Source organism: Perca fluviatilis, chromosome 22 (assembly GCF_010015445.1).
Source record: "Perca fluviatilis chromosome 22, GENO_Pfluv_1.0, whole genome shotgun sequence".
Classification (NCBI taxonomy): Eukaryota; Metazoa; Chordata; class Actinopteri; order Perciformes; family Percidae; genus Perca; species Perca fluviatilis.
In genome coordinates, this window is record NC_053133.1 from 30,687,574 (window position 1) to 30,708,731 (window position 21,158).

Genomic DNA, 21,158 nt, shown 5'->3' on the forward strand with positions numbered 1-21,158 from the left:
AAATATATAAAGAGAACAGGACACAACTGTTCTTTCTCTTCTCTGATTTGTTCCGTTTTGTTGTCTCTATTTCTTCACTTACACTGTCACTCTGTTGAAATATGCACACACATGTAGTGGACCCATGCACTGATGTGTGAAATTCAGCTTCTCTTTGAGAAAAGAACAAAGAATGGCACTGATGTCATTCTTAAAAAAGGAAGATGTGTTCGGAGTTTAAAGTTGAATCTATCAACTAGCATTGCTCTGATTGGTTGTAGCGCTATCCTATTGCGTGCAGAGGGAATTTTGAAAGACAACCGTTTATCCCGCCCCTCAGACTGAGCCCTGCCAATGGGGAGTTCCCAGACCAAACATCTGGATGGGGGCTGGCTTGTCAGGCTAAATGTCATCTGCGGGGGGGCGCTGTTGAGCAATGGAGGAGTGAGACGTGTGTTACATAGCTCCGGTAACTTTTCTTTTATTAATACACTAAACACCTGTATATCCGCCTAAAAGTGCTTTGGAGTGACATATGAAGACACAAACAAGTGGGAATTTAAACTTAAAAGGAAAGAACGATGTCAAAAAAAGGCAAAACCTAAAAAGAACGACCAGCAAGAAGATGGTGGAGCCAGACTACATGAGTGAGGAGGCGGACCCGCCAAACCGGACTGTACTGGCCGCTATTGCTGCGCTGCGAAATGAAATTACCCAGATTAAAGATGACATATGCGCCACTATTGATGTCAGTATACAAACGGTGTACACCGTACTGAGAGGCGAACTGGCTACAACCAAAGAGGAGCTGCAGACTTCCATTACAGCCCTGGAGAAAACTGCTATCTCGCATGCTAACACTATTGGGGAGATGGAGAAGTCCGCCTCACACCAGTTGGACGATGTTACTGCACTTCAACGTCAAGTCACCCACCTGAACTCTGAAGTAGAAAAACTAACTGAGAAATGCGAAGACCTAGAAGGTCGCTCAAGGAGACACAATATCCGGGTCATTGGAATCCCCGAGGGGACTGAGGGACCCAGACCAAGAGAGTTTATCGCCGGGTTGCTGCAAGAGGTGCTATCCCTGTATGAGAAGCCTCTCATTGATGGAGCGCACCAGACCCTCCGAAGGAGACCCGAACCTCATGAGCCACCTAGACCCTTTGTACTGAAGATACACTACTTTCACACGCTTGAAGACATCCTACGCAAGGCTGCAGCTGCGAAACAGCTCTACCACGGTGGTAAAAGGATCCAAATCTTCCCGGACTACACGCCTGCCGTGGCTAAAAAGAGGGCATTATTCAACCGCACCAAGGAGTTGCTACGGGGCAGACCGGGGTCAGATACGGCCTCCTCTATCCTGCCAGACTCCTGATAACCCACAACGGCACGCAGATATCGTTCATAGATGCCAAAAAAGCGGAGGAATATGCCGAACGTCTCTCGACATCGGGCCCGACTGAAATGAGACAGGAGGACGTTTAAACTACTGCAATCACTGCTGATGCGGAGGATCAGGACAGAGAGGTGGTTATGTACTGGTGCTTATTAGTTAGCTCTTGTGGCTAGCACTAGTACAACACTAGCTATCACCTATCCACGTGAGTTACACACTTACACACACAACTGGTGCCTTACCATCTGACTGTGAAACCGCCATTCCCTTTAGAAGAATAATTTGAAAATGTTATGTCCTGCCTCATACAGCTCGAGGTTTGCACTTTTACTGTTCTTTCTGGTATCTTATTCAGGGCCCTGACAACTGTTAAGCTAGTTATTTAAAGTGTGAAAATGGCTCACTGTTATTGAACTATATTCAATATGTTATTGCTTCCTATACTTCGTATTGATTATTGTTACAGATGTTTATGATTTTAGTTCTCAGGTTGGAGTTGCAACTCATCTAAATTGTTGGTCATATATGTTTAAACTATTTATCTTTTTCTGTTATACAGACAAACCGAATCCCCACCCTGGGGAAAGTCTAATTACAGTTTTCCTTCTTAGCTACAGATATTGGGTATATGGGTATACGTGTGGGCCTGTGTATATGTTTGTATTTGTGTGTGGGTGCGTGTATATGTAGTTTGTGTGTGTGTGTGTGTGTGTGTGTGTGTGTGTGTGTGTGTGTGTGTGTGTGTGTGTGTGTGTGTGTGTGTGTGTGTGTGTGTGTGTGTGTGTGTGTGTGTGTGTGTGTGTGTGTATATATATGCCCATAGATACTATATCACTATGGCACTCCAATTTTATTTTTATTTTTTTTTCTCTCTTCACTAAACCACTTAAAAGCTTTGTGTAAGTTACCAAGCTATGGGACAACAGATAGGAGTTAGAATCAGGCCACCAGAAGGTGTGGGGAAGTGACTTTAGTTACTGGTTTATCTGTACTTACTTCCTTAAGAAGGCTCGCGCCACTTTCACTTCGAGTTGGCTAGAGTAGTTTTGTTTTTATTCGTTACTATGGGGACTGGGCTGACCTTGATTACGGTTTTGGGACGGACTGGGGTAGAGGGGAGGGGAGGGATAGGAAGACCTTTCACTCAAATCCTACACATTGACAGTTGCACTGGCACTGACAGCAGAGGGATGAAGGGTCTCACATTTTCCAGCTGGAATGTACGCGAAGTAAATAACCCAGTCAAGAGAGGTAAAGTTTTGACCCACCTAAAGTCACTGACCTCAGACATTATGTTTTTACAGGAAACTCACTTGAAGAGTGGCTCGCATGGCAGGTTAAAAGCGAATTGGATAGGGGATGTTTACCACTCTAACTTTTCATCCAAAGCAAGAGGTGCGGCCATTCTACTGAGAAAAGGTGTACCCTTTTTACATGAAAAAACAATCACTGACAAAGAAGGCCATTACCTTATAGTAATGGGTGAAATCCACAACATCTCCCTCACTCTACTTAATTTATATGCTCCCAACATAGATAACCCCATATTCTTTCTGAAGGTTTTTTCACTGATACCACATATTTCACAAACACACTTGATAATAGGGGGCGACTTTAATACTGTCCTTGACACATATCTTGATAGGTCCTCCAACAAGAGACTACCAAGAAATGCCTCTAGTGAATTTTTAAATATGTTCATTAATAACACAAATGTACTAGATATATGGAGAGCGATGAACCCTTCAGGTAGGGACTATTCATTTTATTCACCTGTACACAACTCCTACAGTAGGATAGACTACTTCCTGGTAGATGCCAGACTTATACCGTCTACATTGAATGCTAAATATCACAGCATTGTGATTTCGGATCACAGCCCACTCACCTTCTCGTTGTGTTTAGATCATGTAGATAAGCCACACACCTCTTGGAAGCTGAACTCGCACTTACTCACTGAAAATAAATTTTGCGAATACTTAAAGGACCAGATTTCTTTATACTTTGAAATAAATGACAACCCTGATACCTCTCCCTCCATCCTCTGGGAAGCATTCAAGGCTTACATAAGAGGCTGTATCATCTCATTCGAAGCTTCTAGGCGAAAAGAAAATAAGACCAAATTAAAAGAATTAGAAAATCAAATAAAATTACTTGACATAGACAATGCACAGTCCCCCTCTATTGTATTGCACAAGAAAATAGCAACACTTAACTATGAATATAACAAAATTATCTCTGCCAAACTAAGTAAAGCATTCCTCTATACTAGGCAAAAATATTTTGAATTTAGTGACAAACCACACAAATTACTAGCTAGACAACTCAGAAAAATGGATAATGACAGAACGATACACACGATAAAAGCTTACAATAATACAATACTTACAAAGCCTAAAGATATTAATGACAGGTTTCTTGAATTTTATACTGATTTGTATACCTCAAAGACCACTTCAGACTCTGTAACTATTAATGCATTTTTAGACAAATGTGAGCTTCCCAGACTGACCTCACAATTGCAGAGGTTCGGAGCGCCATTGCTTCCCTAAAGAGTAATAAGACACCTGGTCCTGATGGACTTCCAGGAGAATTATACAAAACATTTAGTGAAAACCTATCCCCTTACCTGTTGAAATTATATGAGCATGCCCAGATACAGGGTAAATTACCCCCACCCTAACTGAGGCTGTGATCACATTAATTCACAAAAATGGGAAGGACTCACAGGATGTAGGCGCTTATCGTCCTATCTCCCTCCTTAATGTCGATGGGAAATTATTTGCTAAGATACTAGCCAACAGGCTGAATCCTCTATTGGGAAAGCTAGTTCATATGGACAAGACAGGTTTTGTACCAAATAGGAGTGCTACTTTCAATCTTAGACGTCTCTTCAATATTATATATACAAAGAGAGGTCTACCTACTGATCTTGTCATACTTGCACTTGATGCCGAGAAGGCATTTGACCAGATTGAGTGGTGTTACTTATTTGAAGTTCTTAATAGGCTCAATTTTGGAAATAAGTTCCTGTCACTAATTAAACTCATTTATAGAAATCCCACGGCTCAAATCCTAACAAACCGGACAATGTCCTCCCCGTTTAGCTTACACAGAGGGACAAGGCAGGGCTGTCCACTATCCCCTTTAATTTTTGCGCTGGCTATTGAGCCACTAGCCCAATGTATCAGAATAGAACCCCAGATTTATGGATACTCCACCTAAGATACAAATAATAAGATATCATTGTACGCAGATGACACCCTCTTATATATAACGCAGCCTCAAATCACTATCCCGAATATTTTGGATAAGGTCAACTTGTTTGGGACTTTCTCGGGTTATCGGATCAATTGGACTAAAAGCGTTTTAATGCCGGTCCATGTGAGTGACTTAACACACCCGGATCATGGTCCATTCACAGACAAATTTACCTATCTAGGGATAGAAGTGACAAAGCAGTACTCCTCTCTATTCCAGGCAAACTTCCCCCCTTTAATAGAGCGATTACGGACTAGAATATCATTCTGGGACACGCTCCCAATTTCTTTAATGGGGAGAATGAATGCTATTAAGATGATTTTCCTCCCGCAAAATATCCCAATTCTTCTAAAACAATCCTTTTTTAAACACCTAGATTCTCTAATAGTTCCTTTTCTGTGGGGATACAAGGTTCACAGAATAGGCAAAAACATCTCTGTAGGCCAAAGCCAAAGGGGGGATTAGCACTCCCAGACCTTTTGCTATATTAAGATTAAGATGTTTACCTTTTGGTTAGACACATCACTACCAATGTCTGATTGGCTAATGCTGGAGCGGGAGGACTGCCACCCATATTCTATGGCCGCGGTCCTACTGGCTCCGGCTACGGTTAATAAGTCCCTGTATAACAATAATCCCATCATACAAAGCATGATCCATACCTGGAAACAAATCAAGACCGCCTTTAATCTTAAACCAATCTCTCTTCTGTTACCCATTGCTAAGAACCCCACATTTGCCCCCTCCAGTCTGGATGGAGCCTTTTCTACGTGGAGTGAGAGGGGTATCCAATGTATTGGTGACTTGTACGTGAGGGGTGTCTTTGCTTCATTTACACAACTACAGAGGAAGTATGAGCTGGGGAATAATAACTTCTTCCGTTACCTACAAGTTAGGGATTGCGTCCGGAAATACTTAAGAGAATTTGAGACTGAATCACAATTGAAAATAGATGATTGTCTGAAACTGTCTCCTAACGAAAGTAAATTGATGTCCCGCATCTATAATGATCTCTTATTAATAAGTTCCCCATCGACTGAAAATTATAAACTTAAGTGGGAAGAGGAACTTGGTGTATCCATCCCAGATGATTTATGGAAAGAGAGTCTTGAAAACATACATAATTGTTCAGATAACACAAGACACTGTCTTGTCCAATTTAAGATTATACATAGGCTTCATTACTCAAAGGAGAAACTACATAACATATACCCAGAGGTGTCACCTACCCTGTGATAAGTGCCACTCTGCCGTAGCAACACTTCTCCGTAGTTTTGCTCTATGCCTGAGGGTCCAATTGTTCTGGATCGATATATGTAACATTATGTCTGAGGTCATAAATACTGCAATCAAACCTGAGCCTCTGTTAATCATTCTTGGAATATCGGAGACCTTCAGGAAACTGAGTGTGGCACAACAGCGTTTTTTCTCTTATTGTTTAATATTAGCAAAGAAATTAATTCTCATCTTATGGAAGTGCACAACTGTACCTACCTCTAAGATGTGGTTAAAAGATTTAAGTAACACACTTCATTTGGAAAGAATAAGGTATACGCTGAAAGACAGGCTCAAATTATTCCATAAAACATGGAAACCTTTTACATCATACCTCAAAACTACTAATCCAGTACAACAGTCCATATCCTAGCACACAATATATGACAACTGTTTTGGTTTTAGAGTGAAGGTCTCTGCAAGGGAGGGTGGATGGTGTCGAGATACATGGGGAGGGGTTAATCGGGCGGACAGGGGGTCGGGTTAGTGTGGTGCATCGTGGTCAGCCTGGTGGTGTTCTTTCAATCATTTTGTGTTGTTGTTGCTTGTCTTGCTTTGCTTTGTCTTGTTTGCTTATTGTTGTACCACTTTACGTTTACAGCTTTTTGTTTTTTGAATTGGTTATATAAAAAAAAAGATTCTCAGACTGTATAAATGGAATGTATGTTAAATAGTATCCTTTAATAAAAAGACGTTTGATAAATGTCATCTGCTCTGTTTTGTGTGTGAAATTCCCTGGTGAATGTTCAGGACTATTCATGTTTTTAAGTTAGATCAGAAGGAGACGTTAGCGTGAAGCTACTGTTGTTGTTCAGAGTCTGTAGCTGCTCACTGCTTCTTAACGCTCACCTCACTGTTTCTTAAATATCTGATTGGCTGTTTTAAAACTAGCTCTCCATCTACATAAACAGAGAACAAATGGTGTATCCACAGATTGATAAAGAGCTAGGGGGCAGCATCAAACCATGATATATGAATGTCTCCCTTTTGGTTTCTGATTACTTCTTAAAGGAGAACACAAACTGACAACAGTCTTTTCTCCGCTTATCTTCCAGCTCCAAAAACCAAAATCACAGCATCAGCAGAGGACAGAGAAAGGGAATTGAACAGAAGGCAGGCAGCCTGGATAAAGGTAAGAGACAGCTTCTGTTTATGTGTTATATTTTTATTTCTTGTTCATTTGCTGAATTAATACATATGGAATATTCAGAACAGTATTGAACAGAACATGGATGTGTGTGTGTGTGTGTGTGTGTGTGTGTGTGTGTGTGTGTGTGTGTGTGTGTGTGTGTGTGTGTGTGTGTGTGTGTGTGTGTGTGTGTGTGTGTCTCTGTACCACTCTGTGTCTGTGTGTGTGATTTTGTATATGTGTGTGTGTGTGTGTGTGTGTCAAGGTTTGCTGCCATGGGTGGTTGGTGTATACATTAACAAACAAACATATTAAACAATATGAAATAAACAATAAATACAGAAACAAATGTAAACATACAAAATAGCTGTTTTGCATGAATCATTCCTTCAATCTGGACCTTTGTCAAAACAGAAATAACGTTTAGTAGAAATACCGACATACAGACAATAACTGTTACATAACTCTCCTTCAGGTTCATAATATTCTCTGATTTTACCAGCTAGGAAAGACAGCAGAGGTGTTTAACACTCTGGAGGATCTCAGAGAAGAGGAGTTTAAGAAATTCAAGTGGTTCCTGACGAACAGTGAACATGTGAAAAACACACCCATCCCAGTGAGCAGGCTGGAGAATGCAGACAGGATAAAAACCTATGACCTGATGATGCAGTACTTCACAGCGACTGGAGCTGTGGAGGTGTCCAAACAGATCTTAAAGGATATACCCAGGAATGATCTGGTGGAGAGATTGACAGCCATCCCAGGAACAACAGGTCAGTGACAGGAAGAGCAGAACGTGATGTATATGTGCAGCTTCATCAGCAGATCTGTGAGGAGACCCAAGCTGCTGTCTGAACGTGTGTTTATTGTTTAAAGTCATGCAGACAGAAAGAAATGATCCATATTATTTGATGCAGAGAGCGCTTTAAGGAATTTAAGGATTTAAGGAATGGCATCTAGCCTAGAAATCTAGACCACCCTAGTGACAGTAAATGTGATTTGCAACCAGGGTCGCCTAGCAAATCTCCTTTGGCTTGCAAGCTGGAAAAACCAAACTCTAGTCAGGCCAATCACATCGTGTGTAGAGTTGGTGGGCGGGGCTTAACATAATGACGGCAGAGTTGCAGCGTTTCCGCGTGAATTCCCTGCTACTTGAAAACAAAGAAGATGGCTGCTTTGGAATCGGCTTTGGAATCGGCTTTGGCCGCGACTCTGGAAGACTTGGAGTTCAGCTTTTCTTTGAGAAAAGAACAAAGAACGGCTCTGAAGTCATTCTTAAAAAAGGAAGATGTTTTCAGAGTTTAAAGTTTAATCTATCAACTAGCGTTGCTCTGGTTGGTTGTAGTGCTATCCTATTGGTGCAGAGGGAATTTGAAAGACAACCGTTTATCCCGCCCCTCAGATTGAGCCCTGCCAATGGGGAGTTCCCAGACCCAACATCTGGATGGGGGGCTGGCTGGTCAGGCTAAATGTCATCTGCTCTGTTTTGTGTGTGAACTATTCCCTGGTGAATGTTCAGGACTGGTCATGTTTCGTCAGATCAGAAGGAGACTTTAGCGTAAAGGTACTGTTGTTGTTCAGAGTCTGTAGCTGCTCTTCCTGTGAGACGACGCTGACCTCACTGCTTCTGAAAGATCTGATTTTAAAACTAGGTCTCCATCTACATAAACAGAGAACAAACAGATTAATACAGAACTATAAAACGAGGGGGGAACATCACAAAACCATGATATAGAAATGTCTCCCTTTTGGTTTCTGATTACTTCTTAAAGTAGAACACAAACTGACACCAGTCTTCTCCCCGGTTATCTTCCAGCTCCAAAACCCAAAACCACAATACCAGCATCTGTCATGGAGGTAAGAGACAGATCATATTTCTGTGTTAAATTTCTATTTCTTGTTCAATTGCAGAATTAATACATATATGGAATATTCCAGCCCATTCTCATGGCAGTTCATGATATGGTTACATTATTGAATCTATTGATTCGTGGGCAGGACACAATAATGTCGTTTTTTTCGTATGGTGATTACAAATTTTAAAGTTATGTATTTCAATGGGAAGCATATTTCGTGATCACAGAACGATGACGGTAGAGAGTTGAATAGGCGAAACTTCGTGCAGGGAGGTTTGTCAGGGGGGATGGAGGGTCCCTGTTGTTGCGTCCCCCAGAGCAGGTCCGAAAATCGTAACCTGTACACATTCAAAGATCGTGACGTGTACACGAATCAATAAATCAAAATAACCTGACTATTCACGACCTGGCGTGAGATCGGGTTGAATATTCAGAACAGTATCGTGTGTGCGCGTGTCTGTCTTTCTGTGTGTGTGTGTGTGTGTGTGTGTGTGTGTGTGTGTGTGTGTGTGTGTGTGTGTGTGGTGTGTGTGTGTGTGTGTGTGTGTGTGTCAAGGTTATAAACGTTAACGAAAACGTTCAAAATAATGAAAACTACGTGGGAAAAACGTTATCAACTCAAATAAAAATAAAAACGAGGCATTACAAAAGAAACCATAACTAACTAAAACTGTAATGTCTGTTTGCAAAACTAACTAAAATAAAATAAAATGATCGAGTAAATGTCCTTAGTTTTCGTCTTTGTCAATGTCTTTCACAGAGCAAATAATGTTAAATCTTTCCGACCATAGACCTGTTTTATTCAGTCTATGCCGCAGACATGTAGTTTCCGACTGGGAACCCAGAAATTCCGACATTACACGTCAAATTGAACACAACATGTCAGTGCCCCTCGCCCTGCATCATGGCGGTGGCAGAGTCCTATTTGGGATTACTTTGAATATGATTGTGTGTCAGATAAAAGCAAGTGCCTTGCAGTGGTAGGTGGTAAAACATGTGGACAATTTAAGGGAAAATAAAATTAAAATAAAGCCTACATTTGAGAAGCGCGCACAGGGAGGCTAACCTAGCTTACCTTAACACTAGAAGTGCCGGAATTCCATAACTACTAGAACTGCCGTGAGTGGTCAATCTCTCATGTTAAATACCTAATTGTCATATTGTATTATGTATTGTGTTACGATATCTTTAGAAAAACGTTACAACACCGAAATGTACATGTTAACGAGTTTAATTATACATTTGAGTAGTAATACGTGTTTCAATAATTCACATCATGGTGTTTTGGTGTCTGCTGTGGTGCGCAGCGCTGCTCGGACCTTGTCCCGCTGCCCTTTTTCCCTCCATAAACTCATAAACTCCGCTCTCAGCTCCTCTGCCAGTTGCTGCATGAACTTCCTCCGGACAATTTTACTGCTGGTGCACTCCTTGGAGAGGATGTGTGTAATGATTCCAGTCATTTCGATTCCAGGGCAGTTCGAGGATGTATAAAGTTATATGAACATGTAATCAGCCATCTCCGTGTACCGCGCCTTTCACAGAGCGATCACCCGGTGTTTGCCTTCTGATTCAGTCCATCCACGCCATAGTAGTCTACGTCACCGACTCTGGCTTTGCCTTCGGCCCATCGGTGATGCCCACACTTGTTACTCGAGACCGCTAGTTACGTTTCTCTGACAGAGACTATGATTATTACTAAGCAACCAAGATGCATCTTCAACCCCGCAAAAGATTAAAAACAATACCGTGAAAATCCAAGCGGTCAATATGACTGTGTATGGCAGAAATAAGTAAAAGTGATTTTATTTTCTTTGCTTTTTGTATAATATACAGCACAGGCCAAAAGTTTGGACACACCTTCTCATTCAATGCGTTTCCTTTTTATTTTCATGACTATTTACATCGTAGATTCTCACTGAAGTCATCAAAACTATGAATGAATACATATGGAATTATGTACTTAACAAAAAAGTGTGAAATAACTGAAAACATGTCTTATATTTTAGATTCTTCAAAGTAGCCACCCTTTGCATTTTTATTAATAAGGGAAAAAAATCCACTAATTAACCCTGACAAGGCAAACCTGTGAAGGTAAAACCATTTCAGGTGACTACCTCATGAAGCTCATTGAGAGAACACCAAGGGTTTGCAGAGTTATCAAAATAAGCAAAGGGTGGCTACTTTGAAGAATCTAAAATATAAGACATGTTTTCAGTTATTTCACACTTTTTTGTTAAGTACATAATTCCATATGTGTTCATTCATAGTTTTGATGCCTTCAGTGAGAATCTACAATGTAAATAGTCATGAAAATAAAAAGGAAACACATTGAATGAGAAGGTGTGTCCAAACTTTTGGCCTGTACTGTATATAAAAACAATTTTAAATTAAAATACAGACTATTTTAGGAAAAGGATGTATGGTACATGGCATGGACGTATGGGTACAGGGCATGGATGTATGGTACAGGGTATGGATGTATGGTACAGGGCATGGATGTATGGGTACATGGCATGGATGTACGGGTACAGGGTATGGATGTATGGGTACAGGGCATGGATGTATGGTACATGGCATGGATGTATGGGTACAGGGTATGGATGTATGGTACAGGGTATGGATGTATGGGTACAGGGCATGGATGTATGGTACAGGACATGGACGTATGGGTACAGGGCATGGATGTATGGTACAGGACATGGACGTATGGGTACAGGGCATGGATATATGGGTACAGGACATGGATGTATGGGTACAGGGCATGGATGTATGGGTACAGGGCATGGATGTATGGGTACAGGGTATGGATGTATGGTACATGGCATGGATGTATGGGTACAGGGCATGGATGTATGGTACATGGCATGGATGTATGGGTACAGGGTATGGATGTATGGGTACAGGGCATGGATGTATGGTACAGGGCATGGATGTATGGGTACAGGACATGGATGTATGGGTACAGGGTATGGATGTATGGTACAGGGCATGGATGTATGGGTACAGGACATGGATGTATGGGTACAGGGTATGGATGTATGGTACAGGGCATGGATGTATGGTACATGGCATGGATGTATGGTACAGGGCATGGATGTATGGTACATGGCATGGATGTATGGGTACAGGACATGGATGTATGGTACAGGGCATGGATGTATGGGACAGGGCATGGATGTATAGGTACAGACATGGGCGGTATGGTACAGGGTATGGATGTATAGGCAGGACATGGATGTATGGTACAGGGCATGGATGTATGGTACATGGCATGGATGTATGGGTACAGGACATGGATGTATGGTACATGGCATGGATGTATGGGTACAGGGCATGGATGTATGGTACAGGGCATGGATGTATGGGTACAAGGATATGGATGTATGGGTACAGAGGTATGGATGTATGGTACAGAGTATGGATGTATGGGTACAAGGGTATGGATGTATGGGTACAGGGTATGGATGTATGGTACAAGGGTATGGATGTATGGGTACAGGTAGTATATTACGTAGATGTATGGTACAGGGTATGGATGTATGTACAGGGTATGGATGTATGGTACAGGATGGATGTATGGGTACAGGGTATGGATGTATGGGTACAAGTATGGATGTATGGGTACAGGGCATGGATGTATGGAACAAGTATGGATGTATAGATTTGGGGGCATATGGATGTATGGGTACAGGGCATGGATGTATGGTCGGGGTATGGATGTATGGGTACAAGGGCATGGATGTATGGTACAGGGGTATGGATGTATGGAACGGGGCATGGATGTATGGGTACAGGGGTATGGATGTATGGGTACAGGGTATGGATGTATGGGTACAGGGTATGGATGTATGGGTACAGGGTATGGATGTATGGTACAGGGCATGGATGTATGGGTACAGGGTATGGATGTATGGTACAGGGTATGGATGTATGGGTACAGGGCATGGATGTATGGGTACAGGGTATGGATGTATGGGTACAGGGCATGGATGTATGGGTACAGGGTATGGATGTATGGGTACAGGACATGGATGTATGGTACAGGGTATGGATGTATGGTACAGGGTATGGATGTATGGGTACATGGCATGGATGTATGGGTACAGGGCATGGATGTATGGGTACAGGGCATGGATGTATGGTACAGGGCATGGATGTATGGTACAGGGTATGGATGTATGGGTACAGGGCATGGATGTATGGGTACAGGGCATGGATGTATGGGTACAGGGCATGGATGTATGGGTACAGGACATGGATGTATGGTACAGGGTATGGATGTATGGGTACAGGGCATGGATGTATGGATACAGGGCATGGATGTATGGGTACAGGGCATGGATGTATGGTACAGGGTATGGATGTATGGGTACAGGGTATGGATGTATGGGTACAGGGCATGGATGTATGGGTACAGGGCATGGATGTATGGTACAGGGTATGGATGTATGGGTACAGGGCATGGATGTATGGTACAGGGTATGGATGTATGGGTACAGGGCATGGATGTATGGTACAGGGTATGGATGTATGGGTACAGGGCATGGATGTATGTGTACAGGGTATGTATGTATGGGTACAGGGTATGGATGTATGGGTACAGAGCCAGACAGCATGACGGAGACAACAGCAGGACAGAACACTACAGGAGGGCTTTCACCGGGGACCCAATAGCTGCTTGTTAGTAAATACGCAGGAACACCACAAGCAGGAGGAAGATTGATTCTGGGATGTCTAGCTACACAACTGTGTGAGTCGATTGAGTCGATTGACTTCAAAAAGTCACTTTACTCGACACTTTACTCGAACCAAAGTTCAAAACACCTGTTGATGTCTGTCTTCTTTATTCTGATGGCTATTTAGGTTTTTTCCTGGAACACGTCACACATTTTGCACTTACTGCGGCGTCTTGTGTAGACTGTTTACATATTTATGATCATCATCATATGTACATTGTATGTACTTGTGTTATTGTTGAATACATATTTCTAAAATTTTATGATGTTTTTGTTGAGTTATTATTATTATTCTAATACTTTTTCTGACCTTTTTGAATCATGGCCCCGACAAATAACTGAAGTTACAAAAAAGACTAAAACTAACACTAACTAATAAAAACTAAACTAAACTAGAAAAGCTGCTTTAAAAACTAATTAAAACTAAACTCAATTTGAAAACAAAAAGTCAAAACGAAATAAAAAATAATGAAAAATGCAAAACTATAACCTTGGTGTCTGTGTGGGTCTGTGTCTGTCTGTCTGTCTGTGACAGGGTTTATTGCCCCGGGTGATTGGTGCATACATTAACAAACATTTTCAACAATAATATGAAATAAACAACAAATACAGAAACAAATTTAAACATACAAAATAGCTGTTTTGCATGAATCATTCCTTCAGACAAATTAAATATTGTTGTTCAAACAATTCGTCTTAAAGGAAAGACTTTTTGATCTGGAACATGTTCTACCATAGGACGAAATCCTAATGGACCTGATTTAGACATCGGCAGCCAGCAGCTCAGGAACAACAGGTCAGTGACAGGAAGAGGAGAACGTGATGTATATGAGCAGCTTCATCAGCAGATCTGTGAGGAGACCCAAGCTGCTGTCTGAACATGTGTTTATTGTTTAAAGTCATGCAGACAGAAAGAAATGATCCATATTGTTTGATGCAGAGAGCACTTTAAGGAATTTAAGGATTTAAAAGGGTGATAGAATGCAAAACCGATTTAGTTGAATAACGACAGTTCGGTGGGTAAATAGGACATACATAAGCTCAAAATCCCATTGACACCCACTATGAAAATCTTATATTTTGAAACTGCCGCTGAAAACGGCCGAATCTCACCAAAGCTGGAAGTTGACGTCAACCTCCCAAAAACCGGAACCTTTGTCAGCCCATGGGTGTATTAAGAGAACGGTCACGCCCCAACATTTACATAGGCTACACAACTGACCTGAGATCAGGTAGTACATTTACATAGGCTACACAACTGACCTGAGATCAGGTAGTCTTCCGAATCTAGGTCGCGCAGATCTCTGCTATTTCATTACAAAATTCACTTCTGAAACTTTTTTATGCGAGAAATCAACTACAGTACAGGCCAAAAGTTTGGACACACCTTCTCATTCAATGTGTTTCTTTATTTTCATGACTATTTCCATTGTAGATTCTCACTGAAGGCATCAAAACTATGAATGAACACATATGGAATTATGTACTTAACAAAAAAGTGTGAAATAACTGAAAACATGTCTTATATTTTAGATTCTTCAAAGTAGCCACCCTTTGCTTTTTTTGATAACTCTGCAAACCCTTGGTGTTCTCTCAATGAGCTTCATGAGGTAGTCACCTGAAATGGTTTTACCTTCAAAGGTGTGCTTTGTCAGGGTTAATTAATGGAATGTCTTCCCTTATTAGTAAAAAGTATTAGTAAAAAGGAAACGCATTGAATGAGAAGGTGTGTCCAAACTTTTGGCCTGTACTGTATGTAAAGCTCAAATATGGGCCGCTTTACGAAAATGGATGGCTAATTGCAACTTTTGTCCGACTGTGTGTCGGAGTTCAGCGCTGGTGCTGCTTGTGTTGTTGCCTCGCCGCATTTCGTTGAATTTCGTCACGCCACGTATACAACATATAGCTAAATGTCTTATAAAGTTAACAACGGTGTCTGATTTCAAATTAATGAATATTTGTGAAGACAACGTGTTTCGTTAGCTGTGACTGTCCCTTCAATCCTAGCTACCTGTGTAGCTACAAATCACAGATAGTTAGCTGCATTTTTGGTCGTAATTCGAGTATATTTACAGTTTGAATTTCGTCACGCCACGTAAACGACATCTAGCTAAATATCTTATAAAGCTAACAACGGTGTCCGATTTCAAGTTAATGAATATTTGTGAATTCCAGAGGAATTCTAAGAGGAGGCTAGCTAGCTCTCATTGATAGAGCTACATCCAGCAGGAGGCTCTATCAGTGAGACTCACGGACAAGCAGCGTTTATTTCCCCAATCGTTTGTTTAAATAACTCAACACATTATAATTACACACATTAAAAGAGTAACTGGAACCTGTGGTAACAGATTGCTGGTGTAACAAGCTCGCTGACCGCGCTCTCACTCACACATACACCGGGCATTTAGCTAGCAGGAAGAGGGGAGCTGCAGGCCCTGGAGCTCTGTCAGGGCAGGGGCATTTGGTTGTCATTAGCCCAAGAAACGGTGACTTTGCGCGGGTATGGAGTGCTGTCGGCTGCCAGTCGTGACGGAGCTCCAAGTACCTCACAGCAGGCCGGGATCTGTGAAGGAAGGCAGGCCGGGCGACGAGGCACAACACAGGCAGCACCTGCGCTGAACTCCGACACACAGTCGGACAAAAGTTGCAATTAGACATCCATTTTCATAAAACGGCCCATATTTGAGCTTTACATAGTTGATTTCTCGCATAAAAAAGTTTCAGAAGTGAATTTTGTAATGGAATAGCCCGACAAACAATGTATAACTTTGCAGTGTCTGAAATATGAGAGTCTCCCATGTGTTTCTATGTAGTTTGCTCAAACCAATCAGCACGTAGCTCATTCGGAATATTAATGAGCATACCATATTTGGAAGAAAAGCTCTTGTTCCAAATAGAGCCATATTCACAGGGTAGTTAAGGGCCTAATAAAATAGCATTCGGCCAGTTTTCAGCCCAACCAATGTTACATACCCCATAAGGAGACCTTAAGGAACAGTGTAAAATACCCTATATAATCATTCTATCACCCCTTTAAGGAATGGCATCCTCTCTGTTAAAGAACTTCTGGGGGAGAAAGGGAAGTTTGGGGCAGATTGAACAATGTAATCTGGAGTTACAAACCACTTTCTGTTTTTGTTTTGTGAGACATGGAAATTTAATGTATCGCCATGGCAACACCGTTTGACAATTGTTTTTAAAAATGTGAACAACCTTTCATGGCAACGGGTCTTGAGATTACACAGACAAAATGTCATCAGGGTAAATCTCTAGGAGGAGTTTGATAAAGTACAGAGGATGTAAATTACTCTACATTTTACAAAATGACTGAGACCCTGTTGGAGTTTCCTGTGATGGCGAAAGACCTCTCACCATACTGTGCCACTGATAAGCTTATCTTGGTATTCTTGAATATATATATTTTGGGCATTACCGCCTTTAATCACCAGGACAGACATGAAAGGGGAGAGAGAGAGTGGAGGAAGACATGCAGGAAACCCTAGACCTCTGTGTCAAGGAATAAACCAACTCATCTACCCAGGCACCCCTTTCCCTGGTGTTCTTACCCTAATTCTGACCAATCTCCACCCTCCTGCCTAAACCTAACCAATCCAACCGAAGAATGCAACAAGTATTAGCCAATCATAGGCAGAGTAGGGCGGGACATGCCTTCGCCATCAAAGGAAACGCTAATTGGTTTAGGGGATGGCTCCGAGAGGCCAAGAGGAGTCTAGAGGTCATAGACAGGGGCGTCGGACTGGGGGTAAAACCGATACTGATTACCAGGGCCCAAGGGGAGAGAGGGCCCTTGAAAAGTCTGGAATATATTTTATTATACCTGGATATTTTCATTTCCTAATAGGCTATATGCACAGTTACTTCCTGGTTACGGACAAGCCAGCCCAATCACTTCCGGTCGTCTGTCGTCAGGTGAGCTTTCTGTCAGAGCCGGCAAAACCAAAACAATGACTTTCTACACTCGTTGCCTTCAAGACTTACCCCGTGTCACTATCAACGATGTACACCGTCTTATTAAGGCCTACTCAACTACGGCATCAAGCAAAAAAGAAAAAGGATTTAAGCTGTACATAACCAGCTATATTCATGACTATGAAGGTAAGTGTACAATGTAACCGTTAACCTAACGTTAACTGAGGTTCTGCGAGAGTAGCGTTACATAGCAATGACGTTAACGTTTATAATGTAACATCGAACAATATAATATAATCATGCTGAATCACATATTAGCAGTGAAATGTATGTGAGCTCCTGCTCTTTGAGATAAACAGGCTGGCAGTCATAAAAATAGTGTATTAAAGCTATGTTGTTATGCTGGCGTAAGCTAACATTATACCGTTACGCTCGCTGATATGTTTCTGTTTCTCAGTTTCTGACAAGAACGAGTCAGGAGAGGTGTCTGTGAGGGCAAGCTGCTTCAGGTCAATGAGGAAAAGCGAGAGACCACACAACTTAAGTGTAGGGAAATGAGAGCAGGTTCAGTGTTGTAAAAAATGCATTTTAGTAATGAATGGTATTTGCAGTATAATTATCAAGATATTAGTTCACCCGCACACAGCAAGTGGGCTTAAACACACCAGTGACTAAATTCCAGTAGGTTAATACATGTACAGTATTTTAGTTATATTATACACTAACATACCTGAACATCAAAAACACATAGGTTACTTTACCAACTTGTATACATTTATTTTACAGATTGTTCTCAAAGACTCTAAGCTTGTTGAACTGCTGGCATGCCAGTGCTCATGTGTGGCAGGGCTTGCGCTATGCAATCACATTGCAGCATTGCTGTACCAAACCTCACATTACAGCCAACAGGGAGCAATAGCTGTCCCCCCTACTCACAGCTGTACAGGGTCTGAGCAACAATGGCACAAACCCAGGACCCAGGTATTGTTTGTTTACAACACTTCCACAATTAAAATATTTCAATCAACTCTCAACAGGTTCGCACATAGGCTACATCATCCTTAAATAAGTTATTGTACATTTGCTTACAGGGTTTCAAGCCTGGTCCAACAAATGAGATGGTAGTGTTGTCAGCTCAGCCCAAGGAGAGAAGAGTGGCTGAAGGAATCAGGTAACATTAGTTAGTGTCTGCTGTGTCTGTCCACACACACACACACACACACACACACGCACTTAGCGTAAAGCTACAGAACACAGATGTGTTCATTCATTTCTGATAATAATAACATTACTACCTGTTTAACTGATCAGTTATGTTGTATGTTTTTAGGAGTAACTTATACAAAGGAGCCTGTAACCTGACCTGTGACCTTCCAGACATGTCAGTCCTTCAGTTGAATGACATCTACCAAGGCATGCCAGGGGAAACTGCTCCACTAATAACAACCATGGGAATAGCAGGGGGTGTACCATTAGTAGACAGTGCCTTTGGAAAAGTCCAAGAAGGTAGTGTTCTCTCCTACCATCTTCCAGCATGGACTCCACCAGTGACACATCTACATGCGACTGCACCACCACGACCATCCTTACCTCTTGATGGTTACTCTTTGGGGCCCTCGGAGTGTTGTTTTGTGGTTAACTACCATCAGCAGCTGCACATGAAATCTCTTGAAACATCAGAGATCATGGCGCACCAACTTGAGGAAAGCACAAGACAACAGAGCACACTGAAGGAATGGCACCTTCTAAGAAAGCCACGAGTGACTTCCTCTAGATTCAGGTATGTATAATCTTTTTTATTGATAGTCATTACATTGTTTAAGATGTTGTTTAAATACTTAAACCAAGTTGTGTGTGTTCATGCATTTCTAGAGAGGTTTGCCATGTGAGAGGACAGTCCTCAGCGGAGAACCTGGCACTCAGGATTTTACGGCCAGGTTATCAGACCGCAGAAATGAAGAGGGGTCTTCAGATGGAGCCCAAGGCTGTAGAAGAGTACTGCCTTGTTAAGGATGTAAACCACTATCCTTGCGGTTTCATCATCCACCCAGATGCACCATGGATCGGGTCATCACCAGATGGGTTGGTATACGACCCGAATGCCGAGCCTGCGTTTGGACTGCTGGAGGTGAAGTGTCCTAATGTGAGAAGCTATGTAGACTGTACGTACCTTAGAGTCTCCGATGGAGTGCTACAGCTAAAACCATCTCACACGTACTACTGGCAGGTACAGGGACAACTGCTCATTACTGGTCTGGAATGGTGTGATTTTGTTGTCTATGCAGAAGATGACATGTTCATTCAAAGAATATACAGGGATGGCAGAATCATGAAAACAATGAAAGAAAAGGTTGATTTCTTCTATTTTTACTTTTATCTACCTATGCTTTTGGCTTGAAAAAAAATCATGCCATTGACAGTACTTGTTTCAATCAGTTTTAATCAGTTAGTATTTATTTTAGGTTTTAGTGTTAATTTGATCATCCATTTCAAAAACTCATTTATCCCAGTGTCTATTAAACTCCTAAATAGCCATAAGTAAAATGAAGATCAGGCCTGCATAGATAGAGATACTTTATTAATCCCGAAGGAAATTAAGGTGTCTAATATCTTATACAAATACACATACATACACATAGGCTCACAGACATATGACATCTACGTACACATACATATAACAGAAATACAAAGGAAGATATCTATAGTGTGCCCTCTCAGTAAAATTAGATTGTAGCATGTTTAAATGAGCGGTGTGCAAAAAAAGCAGAAAGGTGCAATGGTAACGTAGTGCAAGAGAGTGCCAGTGCCAACAGTATCACTCCAGTCCAGGGTACTCCATGACGATGGAGATTTGTAATTGTTGTACTTGTGAACTCTTTTTTTATTTATTTATTTTAAGTAATGTTTAACTGATGCATTGCATGACACAATGTTTGGTTTTATACACCATCAGGACCATTGTACACTCTGTTGTATGGTGTTGTACAGTATCTGATGTTTGTACATGCTGTCTGAAATGATGGACATATTTTTTTCCACTGACTGAAATGTATTTAAATTGTTGACTGTAGAACATGTCACCTTCAATTACATATTTTCTTATGTTCATTTGTTCTGAGATTATTTATTTGTATCTAAACACAGTATTGTGTAAGTGCTGCTTGTAATGACCACAGTAAAATACACATTTTGTGAGATCCCTAAAGAAAGACTGTGGTATCATTTTATTTTTAATTTCACTGTAGCAAAATTATATGTGGAACGGCCATCAACTGTGTTTTATATACAGTAACGGTTTTAACAAACAATAACATTAACAACTATAACAACAACAATAACTATATTCTTTGAATGCTCTGCCCTCCACAGTACCACGCCACAAAAATATTGACACCTCTACTTAGACCAGGCTTTTACAAGTGGACCATTCTGGTAATTTAATAGGAGGCATGCGACTACATACAGCTGGTTAATATTTCCAAACATGTTTAGGGGGATAACTGTATCAAAGAATTTGTGCTCCTTCAACCGACGAATTAGCCGCTCAACATGCACCCTAAGGCGTGCAATAGACTGGGTCTCCCTGACCT

General features: G+C 41.4%; 2 protein-coding genes across 2 annotated transcripts in view; both read left to right on the forward strand.

The window, feature by feature from the left end:
• The window catches only part of LOC120552638, a 52,403-nt gene extending 31,632 nt beyond the window's left edge, over window positions 1–20,771 (forward strand). Inside the window, exons 13-20 of the mRNA XM_039790818.1 lie at window positions 6,973–7,049; window positions 7,549–7,819; window positions 8,863–8,903; window positions 17,501–17,754; window positions 18,355–18,549; window positions 18,660–18,739; window positions 18,899–19,348; window positions 19,441–20,771. Coding sequence (XP_039646752.1) covers window positions 6,973–7,049; window positions 7,549–7,819; window positions 8,863–8,903; window positions 17,501–17,572 — 461 coding nt within the window. The 3' untranslated portion in view covers window positions 17,573–17,754; window positions 18,355–18,549; window positions 18,660–18,739; window positions 18,899–19,348; window positions 19,441–20,771. The remainder of the gene's footprint in view (window positions 1–6,972; window positions 7,050–7,548; window positions 7,820–8,862; window positions 8,904–17,500; window positions 17,755–18,354; window positions 18,550–18,659; window positions 18,740–18,898; window positions 19,349–19,440) is intronic.
• Window positions 1–21,158, forward strand: part of LOC120552648 — a gene marked incomplete in the record, with an annotated part of 129,494 nt that overhangs the window by 44,058 nt on the left and 64,278 nt on the right.